We start from the raw sequence: 21,861 nt of genomic DNA on the forward strand, positions 1-21,861 counted from the left end.
ATTTTGACTAAATTTCATATATCACTAAAACAACTCTAATATTGCTTGTATTTTACTGTCGGATTAAATTACAGCTTTGGGGGAATGATTAGATTTTAGTGTATTTTTAAAAAATAAAATTAAAACATGCTAATTCAAAGTACTCGCACAAAGATAATCTTTGACACGGTTAACTTTTATCTGCATAATGAAAATTTTCTATTTTATATCGAGGAATGGGCTTCTTTTGAGAAAAATGTCACCAGTTGACCCGTCAGCCATCAGGGTCTCCCTGGAAACCAACAGGCTTGATAGTATTTTTTTTTTTAAGGAGCAACACGATAGAAATTCTCCTGCGCCTGCACTTTCCTAAGCCTGCGTGTAATCAGAAGAACGGGCTTATTTGTCACGCTTTAAATGCAGTTATTTCACCAGATCCCCGCTTATTTCTCATTTTCAACTGCACGCACGGTAGAGGCCGCCGGAGAAACGGGCTCGTAAATAAATCCCCCGTGCGTGTGCGGCAGGTCCAACGCGCGAACCCTTTTGTGTCCTGCACAGCTGAGAGATGCGTGAAGAGCTCGGGGACGTCGCGGATCTCCAGTAACCCGAGGACGCCCTGAACTGCAACTGTAGCAGCAGGAAAACACAAACTCCTCCGGCAGGTGCAGGTCTGCTTCAAACTCTTTTTCATCGGGCTGAAAAAGGAACAAACAAACAAACAAAAAAGCTCCCGCCAGAAACCCTCATTATCATCCGGAGGATGAATGAAGTCGGGGGAACTATCTTTTTTTTTTTTTTTTTAGAGTCACAGCATTGAAGCAGGCGGTGGATCCTGTCTGCTTTGCTCCCAGCCGCTTTCTCCCCGCACCGAGAGCGCGCGCGGGGCCGAGTCCAGTGGGGAGTCGTGCGGGCCCAAAGGCCCAGGCAGGTTTCACACCCGCGGAAGGGAAAAGGGCGGGTAGCCACCCTTGGGCGGGATCTCTTTGTCTTGTAAAGGGCTTAGAGAGCTGGTCTAGTACCAGCTCCTCGTTAGTATAGTGGTTAGTATCCCCGCCTGTCACGCGGGAGACCGGGGTTCAATTCCCCGACGGGGAGATTGAGACTTTTTTTCAAATTTTGGTGATGATTTTTTTTTTTTTCATAATTCACTGCATTGTACTATTTGAAAAGAAAACAAGCTAAGCCATCCTTTGGAGAAGAATCTCTTTTCAAAGTGTTGACTTTGGAACTCAGAGCACACCGTTTACTAAAAGAGAGACAGAGAAAGAGAAGAGAACCTGTGGACATTATTGGCAGAGACTGGAGGGAGTTTTTTTTTTTTTTTTTAAACAAACGTTTGGAAGGACCTTCCCCAGCCCACAGAGCTACAAGCCCCGCGTTGGCCGAGCCCTGCGCAGGCGCAGTGGCGCCCCGCCAAATTCCAAGCACAGGTCATGAACCCTGAGCCGAGAGCCAATGGGGGGAGGGGAGCGAGGGGGCGGGCCGTTCGCCTGCCCGGGGAGGCCAAGAACGGAAATGGCCTGCCCGAGAGGAAGGATCGGTTTCCTCTCCCCCTGGGGCCCTAACGCCACGGGAAACCGGCCTTCTCCCGCCTGCCCAGATTCCGTCGAGCTCTCGGTAGACGACAACGGGTCGTCAGGAAAATCTGGGCGTCAGAGGAATCGCCTCTGGCCCTGCCGACTGTTGGCTGGCGGGGCGAGGAGAGAAGAAAGGGAGGGATGCGGGGCGGCCGGAAGAGACGCCATGTTCGCGCAGTCCTAAGAAACTGCGCGAGCCCCAGCCCAGCAGGACCTCGTGGCGCAACGGTAGCGCGTCTGACTCCAGATCAGAAGGCTGCGTGTTCGAATCACGTCGGGGTCAAGTTGTTTTTTTCTTGCTCTTTATTTTCCCTCCAAGATTTAAACTCCACTTTCAGTTCACTTAAGTGTATTCCCGCCACTTTTTTTTTTAAATATTGAAACTTTAGGAAGTAGGTACTGTCATATTCATCATCTGCCAAAGAATCGAGTTCATCAACTGTTAAAGCGCCCTAAGACTGATTTTTTTTTTTAATAGTTTGTGAATTGTGGATGTTACTGTTAAAAGATGAGTTTGTTCATGTGGATATTACTGCTAAAGAATGTGGAGGTTACTGCTCCGGGAGTAACAGTAATTAGGCCATGGAAACGTGCTATGGTCTATACCGGCTTGTTTTCCCAAATTAGGTTTGGACTCGTTTGCCTTTGAAAGCGAGTCCAATAGAGTAGGCTTTCTACCTTTTGCAATGTACAAGAACTTTATACAGTAAACTAACACAGTAAAAATGTATACAGTAAATCAATTTTACTTACGTTATTTATACAGTAACAATGTTACTTATTAACAGTATACAGTAACTATTACAGTATACAGTAGCCTATGTGAAAGTTCATATGCTTTAGCCGGGCACTGTAAACAATTTTATGTGTGATTAATAATTCCACCTTTACCATGAAACGGGCCCACATAATGATATGACCTAAAGTCAGGCTAAGATTCCAGAAGAGGTGCCTTACTAAAAGTACCCTATTTTTGAAATGTTTTATAGTGAAGGTAGAAACAAACTGTTGCAAGAACATGCTGGAACTGGCTGTACTTAAGTGATACATCAATGCACACTTCATATTTTCACCAATTCCTGCAAGCGTGACAAGTCTCATCACAGTTCCGACTTACCTGTTTTATAGTGCAGAATAAACTTATTCAAATCACTTGACCTTTAATAACCGTTTTATTTATGTGGCAAATATTGAACAAAAAGTAAAAAAGACTGAAAAAATAAGACTTTTTTTTATAGATTGTGGATTTGTTCCATAAATATCACTCATTTCTCCTGTTTAATATTTTGAAAACCTAAACTAATAATGTCTTCTGAATCAACGCTGGATCCTGTAGTTTCACTTTTGTATAGTTTGCTCTTCCTTCTCTTTTGTGATTGGGTTAGGATTAGCCATCAGTTGAGAGGGAATTTGTGGACTGCCACCCAAGATGAAACTGATGCTGAGCTAGACACTGAGGATAAGGAAAAATGGTAAGTTTTTTGCTGTTTGTTTTGTTATTTGTTTTAAGCAGCAGGAGACAGGTAAGCAAGTCACAAAATATTATAATGTGTTGGGATAAATGCCATATAATATCATAAAAAAAGAATTGGACTTGCTTAAAATATTTAAATTGGCTTTATCTTGATGGTTCAAGAAGACCTCATGAATGAGAATTTTGAAAAAGAATGAAAAGTTTGCTCTGTGATTTTAAAGCATGTGTTCAGCTGATTGATACATGTGAACGTTTTATGTACTGTAAATCCTACCTTTTGATCTCTTCAATATGAAAGTAGAGGGTTATATTAGTTTGCAAAGGCTGTCATAGAAAAATTTCAGGCACTCCATGACAAGCAACAGAAAATCATTTTCTCACAGTTTTGGAAGCTTGAAATTTAAAATCTGCTAATACCAGATTTGGTTTCTTCCGAGACCTCTGTCCTTGGTATATAGGGTCTCACATGGTCTTTTCTCCCTACTTTGTAATCCTGATCTTTCACTGTGTGTTCCAAGTTTCCTCTTAGAACTCCAGCCCATTCCATGACTTCATTTTATTTTCAGTTTATACCTTTAAGAAGGTCTTATCTTCAAACACATTTTGTAGCACCTCAACATATGAATTTGGGGGGAGTACCAAATTCATACCTTATCAGGAGCCATGACCTTCCCCCACTACAGACACCCTCCACCTCCGCAGCCTCTGTCTATACCACATGTTTGCGACATTTACTTGACCTTCACGTGGACTAAGTGTGTTAGCTCATTTGTATGAAATCTTGTTGTGAGGCAGAAAAAGTATCTCGTCAATCATTTTGTTATGACAGTCCCAGCAAATAATAGTGTCTTTAGAGAACTACTAGTTCTCTAGTATGGCTGGATGGGAATAAAGAGATAAACACATGCCAGATTGCAGGACCTTGTGTGCCTGCCATCTAATTTGGATTTTATTCTGAGAGCAACGTAGAGGTCAGCTCTGACTTTATAAAGAACGCCAAAAACTGGCCTAGAGCTGTTGTTCCCACACCAGCATCCTGGGAACAAGTTAGAAACACACATTTTCAAGTTACAGAAACTAAACTCAAAAAAAATTCTGGCAGTGGAGCCTAAAAATCTGAGTATTAACCATGTCTTCCAGATGGTTATGATGCAAGCTAGAAGTGGGGAACCACTGACTGAACATAGAGCAAAGTCAGTTTTACCTCACAGGTTCCTTAAGATTAAATAAGATTAAAAATTCATCAAAATTTTTCCTGTTGTGAGCCTGGAGCGATAGCACAACAGGTAGGGTGTTTGCCTTGCATACAGCCAACCCCGGTTCGATTCCCAGTATGGTCCCCTGAGCACTGCCAGGAGTAATTCCTGAGTGCAGAGCCAGGAGTAACCCTGTGCATTGCCAGGTGTGACCCAAAAAGAAAAAAAAAATTTCTATTGGGGCTGGAGAGAGAGTACAGAGATCAGGGTGCTTGCCTTGCACATACCTCACCCAGATTTGATCCTCAGCATCCCATATGGTCCCTGAGAACTCCCAGGTGTAACTTCAGAATTCAGAGCCAGAAATAAGCCTTGAGCAATTTGGGTGTGACCCCAAAACCAGAAAAAGATAGTTTCATATGTTGTAAAGTAGTCTACATATGTCATTAATACTGCTGTTTCTCTAAAATAGTCATTTCAGAGCTTCCAGATTCTCTCTCAAAACCGACATTTGTAACTGCTTACAATGCTGACTTGCTTAACTTTAAATAATGTAAAATGTAATGCTGCATTTTACTTTCAACTTCTGCAACCATTTCATGGAATCCTGTATAATTGGAAAAGGCTCTGGAATAGACAGATCATGTTTGACATCTGACAATAGTTCTGTGTTTTCCTTTTCTGTTTCATCAAAGTATTTAAAAAATACTCCAATCTATCAATTCTTCCAGATAGATTTAACTGCTAGTACAGAATATTTTGATCATTTATTTTACCTATTGATGGCACAGCCATCTCTTCTGAAATTATTTTAAATAGGTTATCTAAAATTGATGTACTCTAGACGACTTTAAAATAAAACATTTTGAAATTAAAAACTGAAATACAAATTCAATTCTGAAAGTCATGTGATTGCTCAATTTTTCATACTAACATATTAAATGTATAGTTACAAAAATTGCCTGTGTTTGTTGTTGAAATGTTGACAAATACTGAAAAATATAAAGAAGAAAGTAAGAATTGCTGAAGAAAAACTACAAATATTTTTTCTGTGTACATTCAGCCTAAAAACACTTTAGGGTGGTTTTTTAAAAATTATTATTAAAGTGAAATCTTACTGCTTGGTGCTCTGTTTTGCTTATTGCCTTTTTTGCTTTTTTTTTTTTTGTCTTTCATGTTTTGGGGTCAGAACCAGTGGATACTCTGGGCTTACTCCTGGCTTTATGTTCAGTAATCACTCCTAGTGCAGCTCGTTGGATGACATGGAGTTCCTGGGATCAACTCAGGTCAGTCACATGCGAGGTAAGTGCCCTAAACCCCATATTCTCTCCAGTGAATCCCCCCACCTTATTTTATTCTTTTACTTAATGCTTTATTATGAATCATCTCTCATTCTTAATTGTCAAAAACATCACTATTTATGATTTTATTATTTATATTTTCAGTTGATCATCATAAATGATAATGTAATAAGTACACTTCAAAATAAGCTAATTTTATTATTTTTCAGAATGAATTTTGACAAATGGCCTAAAGGAAATAATAATTTAAAAATATTTTAGCTTCTTAATCTTTGACATCATTTTAATTGTAACTTTTCTGCTGTGTTTGAAATGACACCCTTAAGTTCACAACTAAGTTCTATGCAAAATGGCATAATGGAAACCCAAAAAGTTGACTATATGTTTAAGACATTAAGAACTTTAAAAAAAGAAAATAGATGAAGCTATCCAAATTACTTCAGGGAAAAAAAGTTTGGAAGCACTTCTGACAAAGTGACAGCATCAATTTTAGGTTGAAGTTTCACACAGAAATATCTTTGTTTTTCTTTAGTGTTAAGTATCAATGATAAGACATTTGAAAAATTCTTAAAAATTGGTTTAGTGTGAAATAAAATTTTAATTCATTATTTTTTGTGAAGCAGTATTGTTTTATTAAGACTTACTTAGGAAGATGTAAGAGGAGAGAAAGTGAAGAAGTACGTGTTCAAGGGAGAATACAGGCTTGAAGAGCAAGTTGAAATAAAATTTTAAAATGGTACACTCCATTCTAGAGTTACCTGTACCCCAGTTTCCTGGGTTCATAACTTTTCTTCCTTTGCTTTCTGAACCTCTCTCCCCTTTCACTACCTAAATAAAATTATCTAATTTACTACATGTATTATATAAAACACACAGATATGTATGTATGTATGTATATATAAAGGTAAAGGTAAAGGCCCTCCCGTTGATCGTCGATTTTGCTCGAGCGGGCCCAGTAACGTCTCCATTGGAGACTTTGTTGTTACTGTGTCTGGCATATCGAATACTCTCGGTAGCTTGCTGGGCTCTCCGAGAGGGGCAGAGGAATTGAACTCGGGTCGGCCATGTTGGCCGCTTGTAAGGCGAACGCCCTACCCGCTGTGCTATCGCTCATAATACAAATATAACACAAAATGACAAGGTATTTTGGATGGGGGCAGTTAGACCATACCCGATGGTACTGGGAATTTACTCTGTGTTGGAGTAGGCGGGGTTTCACCCTATGTTGCACAGGAGAGCTTCTAGTGTGGAGATCACACTTGGGTCAGCTTCATGTCTTGGTTTATTGAGTTTGTTTGTGTTTGGAAAGCACACATAATAGTGCTCAGGGTTGCTCTTGGTGGTCCTTTGGGGACCAGGAGATTTTGGGGATTGAACCTCAGTTTCCAGCATACCTGCATGCAAACGATGTACTCAACCATTGAGCTTTCTCTTTAGACACTGTGTGTGTGTGTGTGTGTGTGTGTATGTGTGTGTGTTTTGATTTCTCAAGGCAGAGAGTTTTCAAGCCTTGATATTCTGACTCTTCCATCAGGCTTCATTGTTGCAGAGTGAATGAGATCCAGAAAATAATGGCAGAATTCATTCTTAAAGGTTATATTTTCCACAAAAATAAGACAGATGCAAAAGAAAAGGTTTGTCCATCCCATGCAGATGGTTTGGTCAAGTGTGAAGCATGATCATCAGTTGAAAATGGGGAATAATGGGGGGAATGGGGTATGTTAATTGAGGAGAGAAGCAAAGATATGAATAAATCCAGAAAATAAGTAGCTTGCTAACCAGTGTTGAGTACTTGTTTGAGGTCTGAGGCTATGAATTAAAATCCATTAACACAACTGTGTTATTTTTCTCCAGCAATCTTTGGCATTTGGATGCAAGTAGTGAGAAATTTTTTTTCTAACAAGATTCAGTCCAAATGAGATTTAGATTCTTCTAAACGGGAGAAGTAAAGTCACTGGGGTAAGAGAATTAAAAATGTTTCAAAAGAGAATTACAAGGATTTGTCAAGCAAACAAAGTTGAATGAGTTGGAAATGACTGCATGACCACAGTAGAAGAACAGATTTTTTTCTTTCAGGTTGTTGAGGTTAAAAGATTGGTAGTCTCAGTCAATCAGTGAGAGCATAATAAATGAGAAGAGTGGGAAAGGCTAGTGATTGGCAACTGGGATGCTTGAAATTAAGGTTTAGAAGGTAAAACAGTTATTGAGGACAAGGGTTGAGGCTTATCAGTTGCTGAATGAGTTGGAACAGACTACTGGAGATGAATGAAGAGATCACAGATCTAAGAAACTTATTGTTGTTGTTGCATGGGTATAAAATAAAATGCTGAATATGAAGATGCTGAATTTACGAAGGATATAACCAAGCAAATAGTGAGAAAAGTCAACCATTGAGCAAGTCAATAATTTCTGAGGGAGGGTGGCCAAGAGGTTAACCAGGGATAAGGGGATTTAGGCAGATGATGGGATAAGGGGATTTAGGCAGATGGGATAAGGGGATTTAGGTAGATGATATGAACTTCAGATATTTCTGAAGGAAGAAATAGTTTGGAAGCAGTAATCAGAAACCAAGACAACACCCACCCAGTAGCCTAATCTTTTGGGCCTGAAGGTACAGACTAGATGAGAAAAATCCCTCTTTATTCACCCCTTTACATAAAAACTAAAACCAAAAATGACGTAATTAAAAGTAGCCTGTCAGCAATACTAGGATGCACCTAGGAGGATTCAAAGGCTGAAACTGAAGATGCATGACTAAGTAGTAGAAGGTGTAGAAAGGCAATCTCAGCTTACCATATCAATCATGTTGGAGGAAAAAGAAGAATCTGCAAATATCTTTATGTTGATACTGTCCCAGGGTTAAAAGAGAGAGAAAATTAAAGTAAATCAAAATTACAGTTTTGCTCAGGTATCATTCATTTCAGCTATCTAAAATAATTTTCTTCCTGAATTACATTTAATGTTGACTTGTAAGGCTTAGTACTATTGTCTAAACTCATTTTGTTTATTTTGCTTGTGTGTGTTTGGCTTGTGATAAAAAGTATAATCAGTGATTCTCTAGTGATTAAACTGCTTTGAAAATTTCTGGCACAAAGCCCTACTTTATTTCTTTAGCATAAAGTAATAACTGAGAATTCCTGGGATAGTGGTTATTGTCTCCCAACTTGCTGGACAAAACAACTTTGTAGGAAGTCAATGAGAAGTCACACTGTACTCCTAGCTGGACGGTATGACATCACCTGGAAATCTTCATCCTTCAGGGACAGGTACAGAGGGGACTATCACATGATACTAGAGTGGGGTGTGTCAGTGCTCTGGACCCCCATGCTGATTCTTCAAACACCAAGGTCCTAGTGTTGAAAAAGTAGAATTCCAGGGCAGCATTCTCAGCTGGCTCCAGGACTCCAGCACTGCACTCTTTTCACATCAAACTTACCTTCAATTCTTAGTGATGCCTCCACTGAGGATTCACTTCAGGGATTAGGGGGTCTGATAACTCTGACCTTTTCCATTAGGACAGCCAAAAATACCGCTTAGAAGTACTAGTGCAATCAAAGCACAGCCAAACTCTTCAAAAATGTAACAAGATCATCCATTAATTCAATGGGGGTGGATCCATCAACTGTGGACTTGGCAGAAATTATGCTTAGAACTTTCTTGCTCTGCCCATTGGTGAGATTACCCCGTCGCTACAAAATCATGGCCCTTTGCCTTTCAGGTCAGTTCTCCCTTTGAAGAATAAAACAGTAGCTTATGTGCCCAATGGAAGCTGTGCAGTAAAGGAGGTAGTGGTGGAGAAATGAGGTAACTTTTTTTTTTTTACAGATCACCCTAAAAACTCACAATTTGCTGATACACAAGATTGTTGCATTGCTGAATTTATGGCATTGTTTAAATGTTGAATTTTAATTGCTTCTAGGGAAATACTACATCGTTTTAAAATTGGACTCAATCTGAGCAACTGAAATAACTGAATCATTTTTAGTGAAGGTGTTTGTTTTGAATATACTCCAATTTAAACCGCCATGCAGAAACCCGATAAACATTGCGAAAATTTAGACAGCCTATAGTTTGGAAGTCAGAATCGGGGGAAACAAGCCGCTGTAAAAGACGAGCGTCTTTGAGCTCCTTACAAGACAGCTTTTTGAAATATAGGCCGGCACCAGCATATAGGTTTAGTTAAGATACTCTCAAGGGTTACAAGTTTTTTTTTTCACATCGATGCTCATTTTATGGCAAGGAGACATAAACGCTGGTGCAAACTTCGGGGACTACCAGGTTTTTATCGGAATCCGTGGTATATGGGTTGGGTTTAGGATTCTCAGGTGATTCACATAGGTCACTAGGCTTCCTCTAAGACTAAAATCCAGTTTTGTATCATCGCAGTGCTCCCAAATAACCCCTTAATGCGTTCCTAAGCGTTGCTTTCATTCTGTTGACAGAACTCTAGAATAAAGTCGCTGCCCGCCCGATACTCTTGGGGAGGAAGGGATCTAACCTAGAGATCGCGCTTCATTAAGTATCTCCTTTGGGCCCCCCAGCTCCAACTGTCGAAAATAGTTCTTAAATGCCCTAACTTTTAGAGAGGGGTGGGGGGGCGGGGGTACCCGACCGAGCAAAGCAGTCACAAGCTCGGGGCTATTTTCAAGCGTCCAGCCGCACCACAGGTCTGGCTTTTCCAGAATCCCAGGAACAAAAGAAGCGTTTGCAAGCGGGGACGGGGCTCTAACCGTCCGCTCTCTCCCTCCCTTCCCCGCCCCTCCGGGGAGCCAAATCAGGGACCCGGAGCGCCCGCAAGCACGCCGTGCTCTCTCTTCCCCAGTCTGGCCGAGCTTTTGAGGAAGGAAAAGCTGCGGTTATTCTTGGGTGAAACCAGGGTCCCGGGATGGCTCGTGGCCCAGCCAAGGCTTTTCTCGCCGCTAGCGTGCACCTCGGCCCCTGCGCTCCGCCACCGACCCGGGCGAGGAAAGCGGCTCCGTCTCACGCCTGGGGAGGGAGCGGAAGCCGCGCACAAAAGCCGTACGGCCGGCCCCTTATCAGCGCCGGAGGGGAAAGGGTGGAGTGCGGGGGGGAGGGGGGGTTAAAAAAAGTGGGGGCGGGGGAAGCGGACGAGAAACGGGAGCCAGAAACGGGCCGAGCAGCGGGGCTCCCGCCCGAGCGCCTTTTAAACTGCGTTTCTACAACCTCTCGCTCGGCGCCGCGGCTAATGGAACCCGCGCGAGCGGCCCCGCCAATCACGGCCGCGCTTTCTCCCGCCGCCAGCCAATGGCGAGGCGCCTTGTTGGGGCGTGGGCGAAGCGGGCGGCCCACCCCTTGCCTGGAGAGTGTGTGTGTGTGTGACTGTGCTTGCGTTTGGGGGCCGTCGGGCTCGGTACGGGCTTCTGGCTTGGCCGCACTTGCTCGGGACGTGCGCTCCGGGGGCTTTTGTGTCGGGCGCGGGGGCTCCGCTGGGGGCGGCCGCGACTTGGCTGCGGCTCCGCGGCGCGGTGCGGCGCGGCGCGGCCGCCGGGAGACTCGGGAGGCGGCAGCGCTCACCTCCCCCCCCCCTCCACTCCCCGCCTCTCCGTCCCCCCTCACCCCTCCTCCCCTTCACCCAGCCCGGGGCCGGGAACGAACGAGCGCGCCGGCGTGAGCGGCGGCTGGCGAGGGCTGCGGGGTAAGGGGAATCGCCGCCGCGATGCCGGAGTTCCTGGAAGACCCCTCGGTCCTGACGAAAGAGAAGTTGAAGAGTGAGTTGGTGGCCAACAATGTGACGCTGCCGGCCGGGGAGCAGCGCAAAGACGTGTACGTGCAGCTCTACCTGCAGCACCTCACGGCGCGCAACCGGCCGCCGCACGCCGCCAACAGCAAGGGGCCCCCGGACTTCTCCAGCGACGAGGAACGCGAGCCCACCCCGGTGCTGGGCTCCGGGGCCGCCGTGGGCCGCAGCCGCGCCGCCGCCGGCAGGGTAAGGAACCGGCCCCGGGACCGCCGGGGCCGTCAGAGGCGGGTGTTGGGCGGTCGTGGCCCCCCTCGCGCGCGCGCGCGCGATCGCGCTGCCCGGCCTCCGGGGCGCCTCCGCGGGCCTCCCCGGGCGGCCGACGGCGGGCCGGGCTGCTCGGCCGCGGGGCGGCAGGGCCTGGAAGGGAGAGGAGGGCGCTCGAGAGGAGGAAGGGGAGGAGGAGCGGCCCCCCAAGTTGGGGCTTGGGCGTCTGGGTCGGGAAGGGAGAGGGGGGTGGGGGTCCGGAGAGGTGGGAAGTTGGCGGCGTCGGCGGTGGTTCCCGGGCGCGGCGGGGTGCGGGCGTGGCCGCGGGCACCGCGACGCCCCGCGGGGCAGCCCCCCGGGGGGGTGGGCGCGGCGGGCTGACCCTCCGCCTCGGGCCGCGACGGGGCGAGCGCTTTTCCCGCTTTTATGAAGCGACTGGTTTCGGAGTCGCAGAGCGCTCCCTGGAGGGCGATCGGTGGCATCAGCGTTTGGAACCCAAATTTGAAATCCAGACCTTCCCGCCTTTTTTTTTTTTTTTTAAATGCTTGTGCCAAAAGCGAGGGCTTTTTGAAACGGTCGGGGCCTCGCACGCCTCTTCCTCCCCCCACCCCCACCCCGTGAGGACCGTCTTTTTTTTTTTTTTTTATTTTTAAATCTTAGCTGGGGCGAGCAGGCGCCGCGCTACAATTCAACGAGCGCTTTTAAGAAAGAAATTCAGGGTTGAGCAGATAATTAAAAAAAAAGAGACGCTTGGTGATTCACGACTTGAGTTCTTAACCTTCGCCCCCCCCTCCTTTTTTTTTTTTATTTTTGCCTATTTAACCTTGAGGAAAGGAAAGGCAAAACTGTTAATTAACGACCTGACAGGTGTCAGTCGTGCTGCTTGCATAGTTAATTCCCAGTGGTGCTCAGATTGGCTCTAGCAGATGCATTGGGGGGGCTTGTTTGAGAATAATTTGGGGTGGTGGTGGTTGTCGTTGTTGCTGTTGTTGCTCTGTGGGGTTTTTTGGCTTTTAATGTGCTATTTTGTCGGTTTGGATCTGCCTGCTAAACCAAACTTCGTGGCTGAATGAAGTAATTTGGTTATAAATATTACGGTGCTTTGTAAGAGCTTGGAAGTGGAGTTCGGAGTTCTTGGGCTTGACTTGCTTCTTTCAAAACAGCTCTCTAATTTGGGGTCTGTTTGCTTTATCTGATGTGGGTTTTTTTTTTTTTTTAATTTACCAGGGGGACGGACGTGGAACCGGGCGGGGGGGGGAGGGGCGTAATAGACATGTGAGTTAAAATCAATTTAGGCTTTAGAGAAATTGGCAGTCTTAACTTCTTTAACCTTCTGTGCCGAGCATCTAGTAGCGCCAACCAAGTATTTCTTTAATAAAAGACCTTACTGTTTTTAATGTCTTAGTGGGTTTGTAGAAAGTCTCTTTACATAACAGATTTACTTTTGGAAAGTGTGTAGTGATTTTCCTTAATAGTAATATCTAATTTCTCCAACCCAACAGAGTAGTAGTTAAATAATTTTAGTAAAGGGAAAGGTGTTTGATCATTGTATGACTGAGACTTAAACCTGAAAGCTTTGTAACTTTTCCCACAGTAATTCAATAAATAAATATAAGAAGAAAAATAAATAATTTTAGTAAAGATATTCCCGTTGAATCAGCAGTATTTTTTTTTTCAGATATCTCCTTTAGGATCCTCTGTGGTCCTGTGTGCAAATATTTTTGAGCCATATAAATTTTTGTAAGATTATTGGATTGTATAAGATTATAACAAGAGCTACGTTTATAAGATTATTATTTTTGTTGATTTGTTTTCCACAGCAACAACCACCTTGATTTGATATCTTTTCTCCAAATCTTAAATTTTTTGTTGTTATTTTGGTTCTGGAGCCACACCTGGCAGGGTTCTTGGAACATATAGGGTGCCAGGGATTCAACCCTGGTTGGCCACGTGCAAGGCAGCCATACTCACTCTACTTCTCTCCAGCCTCCTCTCCAGTAATTTAGTGTGTGTGTGTGTGTGTGTGTGTGTGTGTGTGTGTGTGTGTGTAATTGTGTGTGTCCCAGTCTTCATGTGTTCTTTGGGTTTTTTTGTTTTTTTGAGGGGGGCGGGTCATATCCGGCAATGCTCAGGAATTCAGGGATTCCTCCTGGCTCATGCACTCAGGAATTACTCCTGGCAGTGCTGGGGGAGGGGGGTGCATATGGGATCAACCCCGGGTCGCTGCATGCAAGGCAAACGCCCTACCCGCTGTGCTATTGCTCCAGTCCCTTCATGTGTTCTTTGAATATGAAAAGACGTGAATGTAACTTCAGTTTCCTTTCCCAGTATTTTTGAATTCCTATCATTGTTCTCAATATGTTGGAGATCTGTCAATCTCTGCAGACCCCAGTCACCATCATGATTATTTTTATTTGGGGCAAAGAATGGTTTGGCCCACAACCTGGTTGTGCTCAGGGCTTACTAATCCTGGCTCTTTGCTTGCGGAGGTGATGGTGGACATATGTGGTACTGGAGATCCAATGTGGGTGGGCAGTGTGCAGGACAAGACCCCTCTGCCTGTCCCCAGCCACTATAATTATTTAGTTATCTTGGGTTTCCTTGTTGTTGACTGCTGCAGATCTCAACAAATTTAATCCAAGTTGGACAGCACCATGGAATTAGTGAAGAGAAAAGAATGAGCATTTTGAGAACTATGTCCAATGACGTGGTCAGCATTTATACCTCATAGAGGTGTATCGTTTGATCCCAGAGAGAAGAAATATTTTGTAACACTAGATTTAAGCTGCCTTTTCATTTTATTGAGTTCCTTGAGCACTTTAAGTCAAAAAGTGCACCCAAAACTAGGCTCAGTGGTGTCAGCAGCATGAAATGGTTAATGATAATTGGTTACAAGCATCATTTTATGTTTCAAAGCACATTAAGTGACAGTGAATACTAACTGTTGGTAGACTTTTTCTAGGCATAGGAAAAATACCTTTTTTTTTTTGCCACACTATACTGCTCTGTTCTGGGACTACTCCCAAAATCAGTGCTCAGGGGACCATGCCATGTAGGGGATTGAACCCTAGCCTCTTACATGCAAAGCACGTGCATCCAACTCTGAATTATCTCCCCAATCAGGAGAAGTGGCTTGATGAATTTGTGAGCAAAATAAACTTTAGGAGCTTTGTAATAATTGGCATGTAATTTTTTTTATTCATGTCTCTTTTCCTTGTATACGTGTATGTATTTTTTAATGGTCTACATATTGTTAGCTTCATATGTAATAATTATAAATTACCTTATTTTGGGAGTCTCAGAAAAGGGTTTTTTTTTTTTTTTAAGTAGGAGATTAGTAATTTGGCAATTAGAGGGCCATACCTAGCTTTGCTCAGAGCTCACTACAATCTGTGCTTGGGGGACCGTTCAGTGCCAGGGATGGAATCTGGGAAGCTCAGCATTTTACACTATCTCTTGGGCCCCATAATTGTAAGATTTTAAAATAGTAAAGTGGATTTGACTAAAGGTGTAACATATGCCTTCTATTTAAACATGGTTTTATGAGAAATAGATCTAAAGCAGAAATTCTCAGCCTTTGCTGTTTTTTTTCACTCGATGACAAAAATGTTCAAAAATTGCTTTTTTCCCCTTTCTAGAGCTTTGTATTTTGTACATCTTGAGGATATCAGTAGTCGTGTGTGTGTGTTTTTTAGAAAATAGTTTTCATGATTGAAACCAAATCATGAACAACTTTGTAACTTACCTCATGGTAATTAAATAAAAAGGGGGGGAAGCAAAGTAGTTTTTATTGAAAGAAATTCAAAGAGACGTGAAGAGAAAGAAAAGAGGAATATGTGTTCAAAGAGAACACAGACTTCTCCAGAGTGGAAAAAGCAGGATGGAGATATAAATGTTTATTATTGAAATGATTTAGATTATCAGCACAAAAATAAATGCTTACAGAGTTAGCAGTCTACCCTTTGAGTGTAGTTGTTTGGAATCCAGTGGAGCATAATGTTCTTGATTGGTCTAATCCGATGGATTATGAATCCTTAACAAGAAACATTTAAAGGTATGAAATAGCAGTCAGAAGTAGGTTGTTGATTGTAAATAATAGTTAAATCATAAAATTAACATAGAATAGGTGTTGAATGTACAGAATTCTTTTTTTTTCTTTTTTTTTCTTTTTTATTAGTGAAACACCATGAGGTACAGTTGTAGATTTACAATTTTTTGTGCTTGGGTTTGATTATACAATCATCAGATACCCATCCCTCCACCAGTGCCCATTTTCCACCACCATGGATAATATCCCCTGAGTGTACAGAATTCTAAACCAGGACGTTGGAGATTAAAGTACCAGGTTATTCAAGATGACCCTAAATAGTAAATATTGCTTATTTACTATTATAGACAGTTTTCATCTGGAAAATCAGAATAATCTAGTTTACTTAGCTTGAGAAGGATTATGTGAGATTGATTTTGTGAAGCTGTTCAGTGCTGAGCAACTGACACCTGTTACAACATGTGATTTCAGAGTTTTGTTCTTTATTTAATACAGAGAATGCAGCGTTACTAATGCTTTCAGAATTGTATTAGGTAAATTTGTGAAAGTGTTGTGCAAATGTTACTGTATAGCAGAGTATGCAGATAGCCTGAGTTAATTATGTTGGCTTCTACTTTAGTTTCCTCACTTGTAATATAGGAATACTAATATATCTGTCTTGGAATTTTTAGGATTTGATAAATTAATACATGTAAGACACTTAGAACACAACTTAGTATCTAGTGAATTGCATAGTAGTATCTGTTGTATGTTACTGTATAGCATTAATTTGCTACTGTGATAACATTTACAACAGTTTTATGGGTTTTTTTGGGGGGGGGATTAGCAGTGCTAATTAGGGCTTACTCCTGGCTCTGTACTCAGCAACCAACCACTCTTGGTGGGTTTAGTGGGCCATATGGAATGCAGGGGATCTAACTGAGGTTGACTGCGTGCATGGCAAGCACCCTATCTGCTGTACTATCTCTGGCTCCAGTTTTATATTTTAGGACTCCAATTTTGTATTTCAAGTGTGTGACACTACACCACACCACATCACACCACACCCATGAGCAGAGTACTAATAGCCCTCCACAGTTGCCATTGCATCCTCTACTCTTGCTCCTGCCTTGTTTCACCCCATTTCACCCCTTCGGGTCCAATAACCTCAGTTTTCTTGTTAAAATCCAAGGGTAAGAATAACCGTTGGATATGAAAGTTCAAATATAAATTAGAGGTTTGGTAGTTGAAAAGAAACTGGAATGTCATACACTTCATAATTTTGAATCAAAAAGTTAAAGTAACAAACTATTTGGAAGCAGAAATCAGTATAATTGACGTTCTCTTTTAAACTTTTTATTTCTTAATTTAAATATTTAAAAATCTGATTGAAGCTGCTGACTTGCTAGTCTTGTACTGTCTCCCAATTTATTTACTTATTTTTAAGTAAATTTGAAATTTCACGAAAATACTTTTCTGGAGTTTTTCCTTACAATTTAAAAATAAAAATAGGGCTGGAGCAATATTACAGTGGGCAGGGAGGGCACTTGGCATGTACGCAGCCAACCCAGATTCAATCCCAAACATACCATATAGTTCCCTGGGCATAGCCAGGTGTGTGACCCAAAACCCAAAAAAATTAAAAAACAGCCGGGTAGATCATTTTAACTTAATGTCTAGCAGTTATTCACCTTTTATGATTTCATTGTTTTTTATTATGCCCTAAGAAAATACAAGGGAGGAGCAGCTCAGCAGCCAAATGCATGCCTTGCTTGTGAGACTTGGGTTCGACCCTAGCACCAAAAAGAAAAGAAATGCCATGGAGTTGGTTGCCTACTTGGATTTGATAAACAAGTGGCTTGTTTTTCCCTCTTAGGGGGTCACTTTGATTGATTTAGTAAAACATCTACTGAGTGCCTTTTCCTGTGTCAGACAATCTTAACTTATTAGATGCTGGGGATACAAGTATGGAAAGAAATGTTTTTCTACTTTTGTCACCTCTTAAATGCTGGATTCAAATGAACTTTGGTGAGAATTAAAATACAGAACTTCATCTCAGATTAGGACGGAAAATGGGAGTGAGACTAAGTTAAAACAGAAGTGGTTTTTCTAAAGTTTTGAGATTTTGAGAACAAGCCAGTTTTAGGCACTACAGATTTAGGCGCTGTTGCTCAAGGATTTCATCATTGAAGATGTTTCAAGCATGCATATCAGTGAATAGTAAAAAGTAGTGGAATGTGGTATCAGAGATTTCTTGAAACCATCAGGCAGTTGCAAGAAATTTAAATCTGTGAATGTTTCGTTGATATTAAATTTGAATTTATTATGGTGAACAGAAATTATAAGTAATGTGTAACTTGGTTCCTATTTAAAATGGTTATGCTATACAGTGGAATTTGCCTTCCCAGTCTGTCAATACTTTGTTTTTGTTTTTTTAGGGGGGGGGGCATACCTAGCGTGGTGCCAACTGTGACCCCCAAGTCAATGTTTGGAGTTCACCCCTAGCGATGCTTAGGGAATCATATGGGGATCACACCTAGGTGTCTTACGTACAGTGCATGCATTCCAGCCCTTTGAGCTGTCTTCCTAGCTTCTTTTTAAAAAAATTGAAATTAAAGGTCTAGCTGTGGCTTTTTTTTATTTGGTGAATCAAGGTAGATTTATTGAAACTTATTTAGAAAGGTATGAGGGGAGGGGCTGGAGCGGGTAGGGTGTTTGCCTTGCCTTGCACGCTGCCTTGCAGGCAGCCAACCTGGGTTTGATTCCCAGCATCCCATATGGTCCCCTGAGCACCAACAGGAGTAATTCCTGAGTGCAGAGGCAGGAACCCCTGTGCATCACAAAGCCAAAAAAAAAAAATTGTGAGGGGAAAGAAAGAAGTACATGCTTTAGAGAGTAGTACAGAAGAAGTACAGGCTTCTCCAGTGTAGAAATAAGCAGAATACATGTTCCTGGGAGAACATGGGCTTGAAGATCAAGCCTCTCACCAACTTTTAATAGTTATCTTGTTACTATATCTCTTGAATTGGCGCCATGGATCTTATTATTTTCTATTTAAAACGTGTCTTAATGACACTTTAGTAAAATGCTTGAAACTTTTACCAGGCTACTGTTTTTTTCCCTTTGGTTTTGAGGTCACACCTAGTAGTGCTCAGGACTTAATCCTGGTTGTGCGCTCAGGGATCACTCCTGGAGGGACTTGGGAAACTGTATCTAGTGCTGGGGGTGGAACCCAGGCCAGCTGCATGCAAGGCAAGCGCTCTGCCTGCTGTATTCTCTCTCCAGTTCCCTTAGGCCAAAATGACTTAGATGAATCTAGCTATCATCTGTAGTTCCTCTTCACTTAAGGAGCTGATGTAATGTGTCACCAGGATTAACACAATTATGACGACTGTCCTGGTTCAAACTAAATTTGTTGTCAGACACTGTTACAGGGGCTGTACACTGGGTAAGGCATTTAGCTCAGCTGGCCCAAGTTGAATCCCTATCCCCACCAGGAGTAAGCCTTGAGCACTGCTGGGTGTGGCCCCAAACCAGAAAAAAAGAGAAAAATTTATTCATTTGACTTCTTAAATTTTTTTTAAGTAATCAATTTAATTTACAATTAAGTATAAAGATAATGATAAAGTCAAATTGTTAGATTAAAATTTTAAGAATAGGGGCTGGAGCGATAGCACAGCAGGTAGGGCGTTTGCCTTGCACACAGCCAACATGGCTGACCTGGGTTTAATTCCCAACATCCCATGGTCCTCCGAGCACTGCCAGGAGTAACTCCTGAGTGCATGAGCCAGGAGTAACCCCTGAGCATCACCGGGTGTGACCCCAAAAAAGCAAAAAAAAAATTAAGAATAATTAGAAAGCTCAGTTATAAATTATTTTTTATTCATATCTAAATGAAAATGTTTAAAGTCAGTTGGTTTGCTTTTGAAATTTTGGTGCCATCTTCCAAGAGAATATGTAAGTGACAAACTTGGCAGTTGGGGCTTATGTAAGTGTAATTGAACTTAGGAAATACATTCAAATAATGAGTTGTTTTTAATTTAATCAAATTGCTTTGGTACAGCATAATTACAAATCAACGTGTAAGTAGCTCAAAGGGCAAGTGTGCATGCTCTGTATGCAAGAGGCCCTCATTTGATCCCTGGCATCATAGTCATCACTGTCATCATTTCCCCCCAGCCCCCTTGACAAGAAATAGCATCCTAAAACAGCAAATTAAAAAGCAGTATGAATGTGTAGGTGAATTTACATGTTTATTATATACAGTAGATAAATATTATATTTAGTTTTTTTTCTTCTTTTTTTCTTTTTGGGTCACACCCGGCGATGCACAGGGGTTTACTCCTGGCTCTGCACTCAGGAATCATTCCTGGCGGTGCTCGGGGAACCATATGGGATGCTGGGAATCGAACCCGGGTCGGCCGTGTGCAAGGCAAACACCCTACCTGGCTGTGCTTAGAACTTAACTCCTTGCTCTGTGTTTAGTGATTATTCCTGGCAGGCCCAGGGGACCCTGTGTGGAGTGCTGGGAATCAAACCCAGGTCAGCCTTGTATAAGGCAAGCACCCTACCTGCTTGTTCAGTCCTATGTGAATATTTTAAATTGGACTTTGTTTACAGAAAGCCACAAAGAAAACTGATAAACCCCGACTAGAAGATAAAGATGATCTGGATGTGACAGAACTCACTAATGAAGATCTTCTGGATCAGCTTGTGAAATATGGAGTGAATCCTGGTCCTATTGTGGGTAAGGTGATACGATCCATAATGTCCTTTCTGTAAAACTGTTACAGAATCTATAAATCTGTGGTACTTTTAAGTGAGGGCCACTCCTGGTGGGGAACCTATGTCTTGCCAGGGATTGAACTAAGGTTGGCCTCATATAAAAAGCCCTATGCTATCTCTCTGGCCCACCTTTTGACATTTTAAATTAAAAATGGTAAGAGAAAGGTCTGTTGGTTATTACAAATAAAACAAAAGAAAGACAATGTTCTTGACTATAGAAAAAGATAAAATCATGCAGTTTGCAGGGGCCAGAGCAATAGGATAGGCATTTGCCTTGCACATGGACAACCCAGGTTCTATCCCTGGCATTCCATGATTCCCAGAACACTGCCAGGAGTGATTCCTAAGTTCAGAATGAGCATTGCCAGATGTGAATCAAAAACAAAACACAAATATACAATTTGAAGCTGTGTGAATGAACTGGAGAGTATTATGTGATTAAATTTAGCCAGGAGAGGAACAGCTACAGAATGATTTGTCTTTTGTGGAATATGAAAATGCATAGTAAGGGGGCCAGAGCAGTAAAGCAATGTGGGGGGCACTTGCCTTGCTCACAGTTGGCCCAGGTTTGTTTTCTGGTATCCCAAGTGGTCCCCTGAGCACCTCCAGGAGTGATTTCTGTGCTTGGAGCCAGGAGTAACCCTCAGCATTGTGAGGTGTGGCCCAAAAACAAAAGAAAAAGGGGAGGGGGGACTCTAAACAGAAGCAGAATAATAAGGAAGTAACAAATGGCTCAAAGCAACAGAATCTGTGAACTGGTGTACAGAACTGAACTTAAGATGGGTGGGGGTAGGGGGGCAGACCCTGAGACAATGTAGGAAAACAGATGCTTGTGGTATTGGAATGTGGTATTAAAAAAATAATGTTCTAAGTTTACATACAGCCCCTAAAGAGAAATACAGATCCTCAGTTTCTAGTGTTCAAAGTTTCATGTTACATAGAACATTGACAAACCTTTCTTTAGGTTATTAAGGCAAAATTAATTATGCCTAAATTTTGAATCAGCCTTGCAGAAACAATCACCAAATGTTAGAAATCTACTGTCTTTTTTTTTATTTTCTTTTTGGGTCACACCCGGCAATGCACAGGGCTTACTCCTGGCTCTGCACTCAGGAGTTACTCCTGAAGGTACTCAGGAGACTATATGGGATGCTGGGAATCGAACCCGGGTCGGCCGCGTGCAAGGCAAACGCCCTACCCGCTGTGCTATCGCTCCAGCCCCAGAAATCTACTGTCTTATTCTATATTTTCTTTACAGTTTAGAGTACCATTTTTTGAATCCCAATCAAAATAATATTTTTAATGTTAACTGAAATGGGCATTACACTAGAAGTTTATATTAGCAATCTGTTGATAATTAATATGAATATGGCCAGATTTTCTTCAGTTATATTCTAAGATATCTCAGGAGATAGTGTGATATGATTATTGACAAACTGGTCCTTAGAATCCAAACAAGAGCAGGACACTATTTTTATAGAAAAGATACTAAATAGTCCACTGAGCACGGCTATATGTGACATCATTTTATTTAGCATACAGATTAGAGAAAGA

General features: G+C 42.3%; 1 protein-coding gene and 2 non-coding genes across 6 annotated transcripts in view; all 3 read left to right on the top strand.

Moving 5' to 3' along the window:
- The first annotated feature begins 1,005 nt into the window (after positions 1-1,005).
- TRNAD-GUC (transfer RNA aspartic acid (anticodon GUC)) lies at positions 1,006-1,077 on the top strand. The gene has a single exon. It is a non-coding gene; the product is annotated as a tRNA-Asp (tRNA).
- Positions 1,078-1,770: 693 nt separating this feature from the next.
- Positions 1,771-1,842, top strand: TRNAW-CCA (transfer RNA tryptophan (anticodon CCA)). Its single transcript has one exon. It is a non-coding gene; the product is annotated as a tRNA-Trp (tRNA).
- Positions 1,843-11,105: 9,263 nt separating this feature from the next.
- The window catches only part of TMPO (thymopoietin), a 30,429-nt gene continuing 19,673 nt past the window's right edge, over positions 11,106-21,861 (top strand). The window contains exons 1-2 of one of the 4 annotated variants that reach the window (XM_056114381.1): positions 11,106-11,477; positions 20,143-20,269. In XM_056114381.1, the coding sequence (XP_055970356.1) occupies positions 11,208-11,477; positions 20,143-20,269 (397 nt within the window). In that variant the 5' untranslated portion in view covers positions 11,106-11,207. The remainder of the gene's footprint in view (positions 11,478-20,142; positions 20,270-21,861) is intronic. The other 3 variants (XM_056114389.1, XM_056114395.1, XM_056114401.1) reach the window with 3 other exon arrangements.

This window comes from Sorex fumeus, unplaced genomic scaffold, assembly GCF_029834395.1.
Source record: "Sorex fumeus unplaced genomic scaffold, SorFum_2.1 ptg000003l, whole genome shotgun sequence".
In the NCBI taxonomy this organism is placed as follows: Eukaryota; Metazoa; Chordata; class Mammalia; order Eulipotyphla; family Soricidae; genus Sorex; species Sorex fumeus.